Genomic DNA, 13,255 nt, shown 5'->3' on the forward strand with positions numbered 1-13,255 from the left:
TTTGTATATATATATATTTTTTTTAAAAAGATTTTTTATTCTTGGTTTGTTTGAAAGAATGGATGGAAAAGCTACAATGAAATAGATGATATATTTGTTAGTGGCTTTTCTGAATAATAAAAGAAAAGAAAAGAAAGAAAGAAAAACCTAATCGTTTAGAAAAGGCTTTGTCAAGTCAACATAAAAGTTTGTCTTGACAAACTTTACTTTCCTACATTTAAATAATTTGGTCCTGATTCCAATGAGAATGGTCTATACTGGTAAAGAAAACCTTTGCTTTAATATTTATTTGTATTCTCACATGGATAAATCTCAGGTTTAACAGTGAATCACATATTTCTTCTTTTCCGTGTATTTTTTGTCTTGGTCTGGAACAGAATCATTGGTTCCTCTCTTATAGGACAACCAATACAGCACCCTATGGATAAGAACAGACAATCAAAATATAATCAATCAAACAATACAAACAAACAAACAAACAAACAAACAAACAAACAAACAAACCCACCAACAAACCAATAAATACAAATAAATTAAATATTAAAATATAGCCTTATTCACTTCTGTCTATCTTCAATCTGTCACTTCATTTTCCATTATACACAGACAAAATCAGGGCACAAATGGCTTATTTATAGTTGCCTCTGTCTATTAAGCTGGGATATGAGAGACAATTTTAACAAAACATTTTACACACATCATCTTTTAATACATTTTGAGACTAGGGCTGCAACTAATGATTATTTTGATTAACAATTAATCTATGACTATTCAGCGATTATTGCAGTGATTAATCATTAGCTCTTAACCGATTATTCAGCTTGTGCTCCGACTTAAAAGGTTATATTAAACGTGCTTACAAACAATAAATAGGACAAAATACATCTAAATAACATTCACTGAATTAAAAGGGGAAAAAATACTTTTTATTAAGTTTAATTCAGCAAAGAACTTCACAGCAAAACAAATCCTATTCTTATTCATTTTTTGTCTTGTTTTCTATTTATTTTCTATTCTATTTTGCTTCTCAGGTGAATGCATTTTTTTAAAGGATTTTTAGATATTTTAACATTTTTAATATTTTTAATATTATATTCAACATTCTCAGATAACAATTTTTCTTTTGCATTATATCTGCTAAAGAAAATTTATGTAGTTTTAAATGAGTTTTAGATATTTATATTGGGGAAAAAAGCTGAAACAAAAACAAATCAAAAATATATTTTGTTGCAGTGTATAATGGAGCAAAGACTACCCTCTCTCACTTTCTGTTCACTTCAATCCATCTTTAACTCACAAAAAACAAACTCTCTTTTATTAATAACGCTGTGTATTGACAGTTTTCTTCACAATAAGAAATGCACAGTTACACATATATTATTATTCAATAAGTCGCAAGTCATCACGTTGTAATCTAGCTGCGGTAAGTGTGCTTGAGAGAAGAGCATCCTCGTGACAGGGTGTGCATCAGACCGCACAGAGAAATGCCAGTAAATATAACTGCAAGTAAGATGTTACACCAGGGTGTTTCCTTCAAAGATGCTCGACAGGCAAGTTTTGCTTCAGTGGAGAGACAGTTCCGGCTCCACTTATTCCACAAAGAGAGTGCTTCTGTATTTACTTATTTAGTATTTTTGCATTAGAATTCCCTCATACTTTGAGATCTACATCACCTGAAGCTGTTTGGAAAGTTTAGAGTGCATCTAGACTGTGCGCTGTGTAATTATTCCTCTCCTCAGTCAGGTGCAAACTGCAGTGCTGCTCTTGCATGTCATCATTAGAGTTTAATGTGATCTTTGACAACAAATTGTTTTATTGTCGATCTTGTCGATAACGTCGACTAAGCGTTTCAGCCCTATTCGAGACACACTGAAATGTAACCATTTAAACATTAATTTACCCTAAACTAAGGAAGATCAGCAGAAGCATTGCAGCCAGACAGGTGGTAAGAATGTCAGTGCTGGGCAGCAACAAGGTGATTGGAACAGTGGGGGTTAGTGAAGAAAACTGTCCTCCTGGGAGCATTGCCTGTTCAAAGACATCCTGAAGCTCTGCTTGACCTAACTGCACCAGGGGGACCACTAAGTTGACAACCAGAGAGATAGATATTTAGTTTTAAAGGCATCCCTGTATGTGTACAAATAACAGCAACATTAGTTGAATATCTTTCTTTTTCCTGGGGGGGAGTGCTCACCAGTGAGGTAGTAGTAGATACGGATGAGCGAGTGCTCCTGAGAAAAAATTTCACATTGGTAGGTGCCTGAATGCTCCAGTCGAGCAGAAGGGATGAAGTAAAGAGGATCCACACCAACCGTGACTTCTTTGAACTGATCTATCAACATTGTTTTCCCCTGTACATTAAGAACAGAGGGAGTAATAAGTAAAGACTTAAATACTAAGACTAAGTATTGTCGGTAACACTTTACAATAAGGTTCTATTCGTTAACATTAGTTAAGGCATTCGGTATAATGACCGTACCATGCGTAATTGATTTTTAAAGCATTCATTAATCTTGGTTAATTTAAATTGTTTAACTATACCATTGCTCTTTGTTTGTTCATAATGCTTTAACTAATGTCAACATTAGCAACTATCATGTTATGGTGTATTCGTATATGTAGAAATTAACATTAACCATAATAAATGCTGTAAAAATATTGCTGATCTTTGTTCACTCATTTTATTTTTGCATTATGTTAACTAATGTGAACGTCTACAACCTTATTGTAAAGTGTTACAGGAATGTTCCAGGTTTTCAATAGACAGCATTTGTGGCATAATGTTGATTACCACAAAACTTATTTTGAATTGTCTGTATGTTGTGGCAGCGGGGGCGTGGTCAAGTGCCTGTCCGGAGAGAGAGAAAAGTAGTAAGGGCACTTACACCTGAGCTAAATTATTTCTAACACCTGTCTCTAATTCCAGTGATCACAGGGAGAGCGGATGAAACCACCCATGCCACCAGCAGTCAGGAGAGAGAGTCTGGGGCCTGAACAATTATTCTGAAGATTTAAAGTATTAAAAAGTATTATTGTGAAGCTGTAAAAGTATTATTGTGAAGCTGAAAAAACAGTATTGTGAAGCAGTGAGCACTGCAGTGGGTCCATTAAAAATCCTGACCTGAGAGGAGCAACCCGCCTTTCGTGTCCTCCTTGCACATCTAAACCTTATATATATATATAAATAATTGTAATATTAGATAGATAACTTTACACAGATAAGATTAGTAAATTATTTTATCACACTAAAATGATGTTAACACATAATGTTTATATCTTTTGACTATACTTTTAGGACGTAGTGTATTTTATTATTTATGGACTGGAGCCATTAAAGGAAAATTCTGGGTTCAATACAAGTTAGCTCAATTGACAGCATTTGTGTTTTAATGTTGATTACTACCAAATATTATTTAGACTATTTAACAAAAGTAAAGGGAAACATCAAAGTTACAGTGCAGTAAACATTAATGGCAGGAGGTCTGTACTTGAATGTGAATGGAGACAATTTATGGAGGGTTTAAAGGCAGAAATGTGAAGCTTATAATTTTATAAAAGCACTTACATTAATTTTGTTAAAAATCATGTATTATTTGAGCTGTAGTTGTTGAAAATGTAATTTTTACATTAATTGTAAGGTTTGTTGACATTACATCATCATGGCAACTAAATTATACAATTGGCTATAACTTTACACAGAAAAGATTTGATCACATTATGCGATTTTATCACACTAAAATCATGTTAACACACATATTGTTTATGTCTTGTGGCTATGCTTTTGAAATAGTGAGTATTTTAATGTTTACTGATTGACCCCATTCACTTCCATTGTAAGTGCCTCACTGTAAACCAGATTTTAATTTTTTATTTAAAGGACAGGCAAGTCAAAATAAATGTTTTTGGTAATCAATATTATGCCTCATATGCTGTTGATTAAGCTTAACTTGTATTGAACCCGGAATATTCCTTTAACTTCCGTTGTAAGTGCCTTACTGTAACTGCAAGGTTTTTCTTCTTTTTTAATATATGAGGTGAAAACTTTTTTTGTGGAAAACAATATTATGCCACAAATCCTTTTAACTGAGCTTAAATTGTATTGAAACAAGAACATTCCTTTAACATATTGTTACATTCATTACGCAATACTTGAAACTTGTGAAATTAATTAATTGCTACAACATATTTAAAACAATTTATTTTAAAATCAGTTACTTATTATTACACTTACTCATTGGTCATTTCATCCTTTGTCACGTGAACAACTTCATTGTTTGAAATGCATTTGTATGCAATCTACAGTGTATATGCATATCCTATGCATGTCTGACTTTCTACCAATCTCTGCAAAATTCAAGCATGTATAATTAAAGAGTAAAATCTGTTGCCCTAGCTTCTCCTCACCATTGCATATCTCCAGACTATCTCTACATCTTTGGGCAAGTGGAACGGGACCTCACACCACATCTGAGTCCTGTTGTTCTCCTCTACTTTGATATCCTTCACTGTGAAAGCACATATATCCCACATTACCAGGGCTGGGGAGTAAAGGAATACATGTGTGGCGGGGCCAGGTCGTGATTTCTCACACCCTGCCCCTAATCAGGCTAATTAGCCCTTGAGAAGGCCGACCGAAGATGGCAGTGCGACAGAGAGAGAGAGATTTACGGACAGCTGTCTGACACCTGTGTGTGCATTTGTCTTTTTGGTAAGTTTATGATTAAAATAATGTTTATATTATCAAGCTGGTTCTCGCCCCCTCCTTCCCATTAATCTCTTTACACTGGTGCTGAAACCCGGGAAGGAGGAGGTGAGAACCGGCTTGACGATATAAATAATAAAACTGAACCAAAAAGAAAAACACACACACAGGTTTTTAGGCAGAGATTTTACAGTTAAATCAATGAAAAAATATACAAATGCTGAAGAAGTAATCCAAAGTATTTCGAATATGTTACTGACCTCGAGTAATCTAACGGAATATGTTACAAATTACATTTCACAGCATGTATTCTGTAGTGGAATACATTTCAAAAGTAACCCTCCCAACCCTGCACATCACACACACACACACACACACACACACACACACACACACACACACACACACACACACACACACACACACACACACACACACACACACACACACACACACACACACACACACACATCTATAACACTTCACCTTGCAATTGAAAGCCTTTTGTCAACAGAAGAACAGGGGCAGCACAGTCTGCCTGCCATTCCCCTAATTATAATATTAAACGTAGCCTCTGGGGAAAGCAGTAAAGGAAATGATATGCTGAGCAGTAATTGTAGCTCTTCTGAGTGGAAATTAATACCACAGTGTGTGGTAGGGGTCCTGCCAACTTAGGTGACCCACAGGGCTATCAGTGCAAAATGTTATTATGTGTGAAAGTGTGTCAAAACCTAGGGTTTAGTTTAACTAACTTTCCCTGCTCTGAAGTACATTTAGTAGAGTTAAAAGCTACAAATAGATTTAGTAAATGCAGTTATGTAATTACAGAGCCAGTTCTGTCAGGGTGAGTTATAACATATCCATCATGTCAAGTGAACTAGGTGAGGGTGTGGGCTGCATAGAATGACATATCATAGTAGACTGAACAACTCACCGGGGCAATCAAGCGGGAACTCACAAGAGTCGAACTGACAGGTCATGCAGTTATAAACAGCTCCTTGCGCCTGGAAACCTAAAAAATAAATGTTATCCCATTTATGTGAGAATAAATGTTTTACAATCATATACTTTGAAACAATCTAATCAGATTTAAAAATAGATCAAGGTTAAAAGTAGATCAAGGGTGTAACAAAATATTCAGGATTGGGGGGCCAAATGTAAAAATTTTCCATTGAAAAATCCACATTGATCAATAAATATTCTTAATATTTGGAAGGATATGTCCCCCTCACTGTCTATGGAGATCATGACCCTGAAGTAGATAAACTAGACCCACTTTATATTAGTTGTCTTTAACTACTATGTACTAACATTAAACAATGTACTTATTGTGTAACTACATGTTGTTCTGTTAAATTCTCACAAGATTCACATTTGCTGCTACTAAGGTTGAAGTAAGAGTAGGTTTAGGTGTAAGTTTAGGGTTTAGATGAAAGGGTTGGGGTAGGGTTAGGTTTAGGTCAACAGTGTAACTACAGATGTAATTAAATGCTGGTAATTTAAATGTAAGAACAATGCTACAACACGTACAGTATGTACATGATATGTACATTGTATCAAATGCTTAAGTATATTGTAGTTAAAGACACTTAAGATAAAGTGGGTCCGATAATGTTGTTTATTTGTTTAGAAAACAAGTGTATACTGTAGAAGAGCTATGCCATATGTGATCAATGATAAAGGAGCGTGTCGCTCACCACAGGGGGGGAAGCATCCAGAAGCTGCAAGAAATGACAGAAAACACATCTTTAGATACTACAGTAACGTCATGTGCACAAGTCCACAAACTGTAAATAGTACTAATCATCAATTGTTAAATTACGGAGCTAAATTTGACCTGATCTAACCCTAAGCTCATTAAGAGATGTGAAATAATATGTATGACTTGAATAAACCCAGTTCATTTAGATTTGTTTGGCTAACATTCATTTTTGTGCATGAGAGGAATTCAGAGTAGGTTTAACAGTCATTAATTCAGTGGTGAATGAGTGTACTTATGTTCAAGGCAGGAAGAATGAAGATAAAGAAGAAACCCACAGCTGGTGGGGAAAGAAGTGTTTTATGGTATACCAAGCAAATAAATTAGAAGTGATAATGTAAGTCTTACCTCTAGGCAGACTCGAGGTTGCAGCAATGAAATTATTTGCTGCTGCCTGTAACCTGTTCTCATACACTGAGTCTAAAAGAAGGATAGAGCCATTTATCTTAATTGCACTCAATCTGTACATATCAAATGTGTGTGTTACAATCTGATGCTCTCCTTGATATTTCATTTTTTCAATCACGCATATTTTTAATATGACAAAGGAGCATTTCCTCCTCTTATTAGGTAAAACCTGTAATTAATTATCAGTAACTGTCAGATGTATAATTTTACAATTGCGTGCCATTACTTTTAGCATCTGACAAATCCGTTGTGTTTCTGGGTGTGGAGAGTGTAGGCACTCATTTGAAAGTTTTTATCTGTGCATACCAGTTTTCATGTTATGTAAGAAAGTGTACACATATTTGCAAAGAGGCCCCTTTGCAATCTAAGTACTGTTAGAGATCACTGTTAAGAGTTACACCTTCTAAAATACACATCTATTAGTTTTTATGAATCATGTCTAAAGGTAAATATTTACACTGTGGTCAGGGAAATCCACATTAAGGTAATAAAGCACTGTCACAGGGCTGGCCTCAAATCCTCATTCTGTAGTTATAACTTGGTTTCTGAAGATTAGTAATAAGATGCACCTGTTACCTTCATTTGTCCTCTGATCAAATTCCTCCACTATAGGCATAATTTCAGCCAGCAAGATATTCCTCAGCATCAGGTCATAGCCTCTTCCTGAGAAAGGAAAAAAGAAGAAAAAAAAGAGAAGAAGAGATGAATAGATCAAAAGATACCAAATGTATTAGCAAACACTTCAAAAAGTGGCAACCTGCAGTTGTTACCTTGAAGGGATAGTTCACTCAAAACAAAAAATCTCTCATTACTGACACCCTCATCCCAGATGTGGATGACTTTCTTCTGCTGAACACAAACAAAGATTTTTAGAACAATATTTCTGCTCAGTAGGGCCCCACAATGTAAGTGAATGGGTACCAAATTGTTTAAGCTTCAAAAGCAAATAAAGGTAGCACTAAAGTAATCCATACAGCTCCATTGATGAAATCCATATCTTTAGAAGTGATATAAGTGTGTAATACATACATACTATAATATATATATATAGTCCTTTTTTTACAATACATTTATATTTTCACATTCCTCTTCTTATGTTTTTGGAGATTCACATTCTTTGTGTATTTCACTACTAACCGCAGGAAGGATAATTTATAGTAATGAGGGACTTAAATATTGATCTGTTTCTCACCCACACCTATCATCTTGGTTATGAAGATATGGATTTAACCACTAGAGTCTTATGGATTACTTTCATGCTGCATGTATGTGCTTTCTGGAGCTTCAAAATATTGGTACCCATTCACTTACATTGTGGGGACCTACTGAGCAGAAATATTCTTCTAAAAATCTTTGTGTTCAGCGGAAGAAAGAAAGTCATAGACATCTGGGATGGCATGACTGTGAGAAAATGATCCTTTATCTTTTAAGGAGCTAGTTCCACCTGATCTGAACCTTAAAATACATTGGTTGGTGTAACCTAATATATTCAGGTTGATTCAGTGTTGTTAAATAACATACTTAACATTAATTAAACCTGTTAATTTATATGTTACCACATGAAGCACAATTGTTAGGTTAACATATTTTTCCAGTGTAGAGTGAAGTGAAGACAAACCCTTCTTTCAAATGAAGCATGTCTGTGACTTGTTTAATGTCTTTTATATTTTTATATTATAAATAGCTTAATGCATAATAAGGGTGTGATTTCTTACCCACTTTCCCTGCCTCAATTATTCTTGGTTCATTGTTGAATATTCGATCCACTGTTTCAAAACAAGAGTCCACATTCCTTATATTGTATTTGGTAAGAATGTGGCCCCAACACAAACGAAGACTGTCTTCGACATCTATAAAGCACTGATAACAATTCAAAGCTGGGCTCAAAATTGAGCAGAAAAACAACAGTTTCAACACAAACATTTCTCTTTTTGTGTTTCTGACACTGCAAAATGAAACTCAGTTTCAAAAGGTTCTAAGAATCTTTAGAAAATTCTTTGGAATGTTTATTACATCATAATCACAGATGAACCCATCAACACAAAGATTACACCTGATTGATTTACTGTGAAATAGAACTTGGTTTTCACATAGGCTATATGTTAAAATGAAGATGACTACAACCAGAATAAACAAAATTATTAAATGAAATAAGGCTTTTGTAACATGAATTACATCAGGACATATAGGTGTAATAACTCAATTCAGTTAAAACTCCACACAAAAGCAATAAACACATGTAGTTTTTAGTGCTTTTGTGCTTCGCTAATATTTCTGATTCCTCATTTACCCCACTGTCTTTTCAACTCTCTCATTTGAACCATTTCTGCTGCAAAGTAAAGAGATGGTGTGAGTCTGTGTGTGTGTGCGCGTGCGTGCGCATGAGAGAGAAAGAGAAGGTGAAAGAAGAGGGAGAGGGTGATAGAGATGTGAATGAATATGTGTGCCTGCTGATGATGGTGGTGGGGTCCTTGTGATATTACAAATGATCCAAATTGAACGAAACAAAGGAAAAGACCTTCTGTGAATGTAATCAATCAAGAACCTCTGGTGCAGCAGAAGAAAGAAGGTAAAACAACAAAACAATAAAGAAACAGTGGGTGCAATAATGAGACATGAGAACAAGCGTAAATGCCTTTTAAACATATAGATGTAATGTACACAAAGGGAAAAAAACATCTTATACAGTAGAATGTGGAAAGATTGTGTCTGAGAAAGCAAGAGACACTAGCGAACAAGCCCACAAGCTCATTGCGTTCAGTATCCCACACCCCTCCCCCCATTCCATCACCCCAAAACCCCCTTTCCTCCCTCCACTTTCCTTTCCAGTCTTTTCCGAAGCGTCACCATGGTAACGAGACAGGGTGCCTAATACATGAAGTTAATATATTTCCAGTGGCAGGAGCGACTTGGGTATCAATGCATTCATCTGTCTCTGCAAAGACAAGCCAATCAATAGCACTAAGGAGACCCACCACAGACCTGCTAGAGAGCAGTCAGGGTAGTCAGTCAGCTGGCCTATCAGTGAAGATCAGAAGACAGGTATCATAGCACTACACTGTCTAAAGATGCTAATTTTACAGTTGGTTCTCTGACAAGAGGCCAGGAATTCAGTAAGAGCAATCTGAAAAATGTAGGTTTCATGTAGTGTCCAATTCTTCCCCTAGGTTTATTCTTCATTTGTGATTCGCAGTGTACATTAGTTTCATGATTTTTTTTTTCAACAACACTGCCCTACAAAGGTAAAACACAGTAACTATGCTAACAGTGAAACTGAGAAAAATGGCTTCAAAGTTTTTTAATTCTCCAGTCAAATGCGTTACACATACACATATCGTAATGTACTCATTATAGTTGATTCAAACCTATGTCATAGATCAGATAGTCTGAAAGACATGATTTCGTTAGGGTATAATAAAAGGTTAAATTACTGTTTTGCCTCTAACAGCAGATGGGACTAAAACAGAGATTTGTAGAAGTTATATTTTGGCATTATTGACAGTAACACTAAAATGTCTATTTAACATTTTCTGGCAATGCTATGTTGGACAATTTATTTATCTTTCATTTAATGAAAGATAATAAATATTTGCATCTATGTCTAGTCTCTACACGTCCGTTATTTCATAATTTACATTTTGTCTCATTTAGACCAAATGACAGTACCAGTGATGGTTATATTTTGGGGTCACTACCCTTAGCTGTCTTATAATTGGACCGTTTCTTTGTCTAGAACACAAAGCCAGCCAATAGGGTGTGCCCCCAGTGGTCACTACTGCAACTGGAGGTCAATATTTAGGGTTAATCAAACTAAATATAAACATAAAACTGCCACTTTTCAACATAAGTTTACTCTTTAATTTAGGCACACAAGAAATAAATGACAAAGAATGCTCCTTTGTTTAATTTTTGGGGATGACAACGCATGCAGCCCTGTTCCTGAGGACCTCACCTGTGACCTTATTTGACCTAACAGGTTAAGGGTCTCAGGGACAAAGAGACATACTTGGAAAAATATGACCAAGTTGCTGGAATTAAAAACACATACATCTTATGTCATGCTTTCGATTCCAATGTTTTCATTACTTCAGATTCCAAACATTTAAACCACCTGGGAAAAAAAGGGCTCAGACTGCATTGCGCTGTACACATTCAGTCAGATTTTCACACTCAATGCATTCTGGCTGGCAGGGTGCAAAGAGAACAGTAAACACATAACTCCATATATAGAACTCAAAGAACGTGCCAGTTAATGTTTGCACTACACTGTGTCGTGTCAGTCATAATAAAACCATGGGGTGTTGTTGGTGGGTACATTTACTGCAATAGGTTTCACCGCAGAAGCTGTAAGCCTTCAAACGCAGCATTGCATCATCTGCTGCAAGATTGTGCCAGCAGCTTCAGTAAAACCTCATCTGCTAAAGGAGCTTTACCTTTGGAGAATTACAGATATATTTGCTGAGTCCCTAGACAAAGTATTTTCCATAATATTGCATAATAACCAGTAGCGTTGATTCAGAAAAAAAATATTAATATAGAACTAATTTGCGTAAAGCAATTCTCAGTAAATTAAATCAACAAACAGAAAATAGCCAGGAACACATTATATATATATATATATATATATATATATATATATATATATATATATATATATATATATATATATATATATATATCACAAAAACATGGACCGCAGTTTCCACTGGCTACAGGTAACATGAGAACAGGGCAAAATGGAATACCTACTGCTCCATGTCTGGAAGTAATCCAGATTTGAATTTAACCTGTAAAGATATAAAGGAAAAACATTAATTTGTCCAATGTTACGCATTTTAGGAGGCTAAATTTATAGGTGTGAATTTAAACTGAAATCTAAAACTGGGAAATGAACAGAGACTTAAGGTACAATGGTGCAATAGTACCCCCTATTGGTAGACAGCTGATAGAACTGACACAGTGATACACAAAATTGCTCATTCTTTGCACTGAACGTTAGTAAATGACAATGGTACAGATTATCAACATCAGAAATTAATCTGAAGATCAAACAAAAATAAATAATGAGAAAAACTATGAAAGATGTGATAGATGTGACTTCATGGAACACATGTAATTCTTCAGACTGGACTCAAAAATACAATCATGACAAAATGATCCTTGAAAAATCATGGTATCATGAATTATGAAAATTACTGCAGCAGTAGTTAGACCTACATTTCTTTAGTCTTTTCAAGGTGTCACAGAAAGAAAAAAAAAACACTGATTAAACCAAATAAGTGACAATAATGCACTTTAAAGCATCAGATTTATCAGTCTTCCATTCAAAATACATACACACACACACACACACACACACACACACACACACACACACACACACACACCAGTCCAATGTTCAGCAGATGCATGTGCACAGGTGTGCACACAAGCACCATAGTAAACTGTCTATGACAAAGACTTTTAAGTCTCTGCTCAGCCAAAAAACGCATAATCGTGTGTATGAATGGCGAGAAAAGCCAAAATGAGATGCAGAGAGCACTACCTTTTCGCAGGTCTGGAATCTGGAATATGCAGACTTTGGTGATGTCAAGTTTTTGGTGATGAAAAGTATTCATTCATGCCAATGAATGAAATCTCTTGAACACTAAGCATACAATGCAATTAGCTGGAAAACCAATTCACACACTCTTGAACAGCATGAGGGATGTGGAAATGCAAGTGTCTGACTTGAAAGTTAAACCTGAAAAGACAAAGAGAAACATAAATGAAAAAAATAAAAAATGCACATGAAATTCAGCAATATCCATCATCAGACACATCGTCTGTATATCCTATCTGAGTGTCTGGTCATATCTTCCTCTTTCTGGGGGTAAAAGAGACAGACAGTCATACAGCCAGACACACAGACAAAGAGCCCATTGGAAGGTAGACCAGAGACAATTGCAGTGATCCAATAATTAACACACAACCTACCTCCCCTACAGTGATCCTATAGTCAACAGGACCACAAGCACCTCAGATTGTGACCAGTCAGTCAGACAGACACACACAATCACACAAACTACACACACAGCTGTGCAGACACATTTTCTGTTCACCAGCATCACTGATTCTGTCTTCCATGACTCTGTCTCTTCTCAGCATCTCAACCACTCACATCCCTTGTCCCCTAATCTCAAACTCTGTCTACCTCTCTCTTTCTCTCTCCCTCCCTCCCAAGCCTATACTATTTCCATTTTCTTCCACCTCTCTCTCTCTTCCCTCGCTCATGTTTTTTCATGCATCGTGTCTCTGTTACTCCCCCTGCCCCCCTTCTTTTGCAGTCTGTGTGCCATGCGCCTGTGTGTGTGTCTGAAAGAGAGAGAGGAAATGTGTGTAAAAGA

The 13,255-nt window shown here is 35.8% G+C and overlaps 1 protein-coding gene across 3 annotated transcripts in view; it reads right to left on the bottom strand.

The window, feature by feature from the left end:
- Nucleotides 1-294: 294 nt before the first annotated feature.
- The window catches only part of spaca6 (sperm acrosome associated 6), a 91,567-nt gene continuing 78,606 nt past the window's right edge, over nt 295-13,255 (bottom strand). Inside the window, exons 1-11 of one of the 3 annotated variants that reach the window (XM_052143376.1) lie at nt 12,846-12,987; nt 12,415-12,612; nt 11,619-11,656; nt 7,446-7,532; nt 6,810-6,881; nt 6,400-6,423; nt 5,637-5,714; nt 4,405-4,505; nt 2,195-2,351; nt 1,901-2,081; nt 295-418 (exon numbers count right to left, since the gene is read on the bottom strand). In XM_052143376.1, the coding sequence (XP_051999336.1) occupies nt 319-418; nt 1,901-2,081; nt 2,195-2,351; nt 4,405-4,505; nt 5,637-5,714; nt 6,400-6,423; nt 6,810-6,881; nt 7,446-7,515 (783 nt within the window). In that variant the 5' untranslated portion in view covers nt 7,516-7,532; nt 11,619-11,656; nt 12,415-12,612; nt 12,846-12,987 and the 3' untranslated portion in view covers nt 295-318. Of the gene's footprint in view, nt 419-1,900; nt 2,082-2,194; nt 2,352-4,404; nt 4,506-5,636; nt 5,715-6,399; nt 6,424-6,809; nt 6,882-7,445; nt 7,533-11,618; nt 11,657-12,414; nt 12,613-12,845; nt 12,988-13,255 lie in introns of those variants that run through there. The other 2 variants (XM_052143377.1, XM_052143375.1) reach the window with 2 other exon arrangements.

The sequence above is a fragment of the Xyrauchen texanus genome, chromosome 15, assembly GCF_025860055.1.
Source record: "Xyrauchen texanus isolate HMW12.3.18 chromosome 15, RBS_HiC_50CHRs, whole genome shotgun sequence".
Lineage (NCBI taxonomy): Eukaryota > Metazoa > Chordata > Actinopteri > Cypriniformes > Catostomidae > Xyrauchen > Xyrauchen texanus.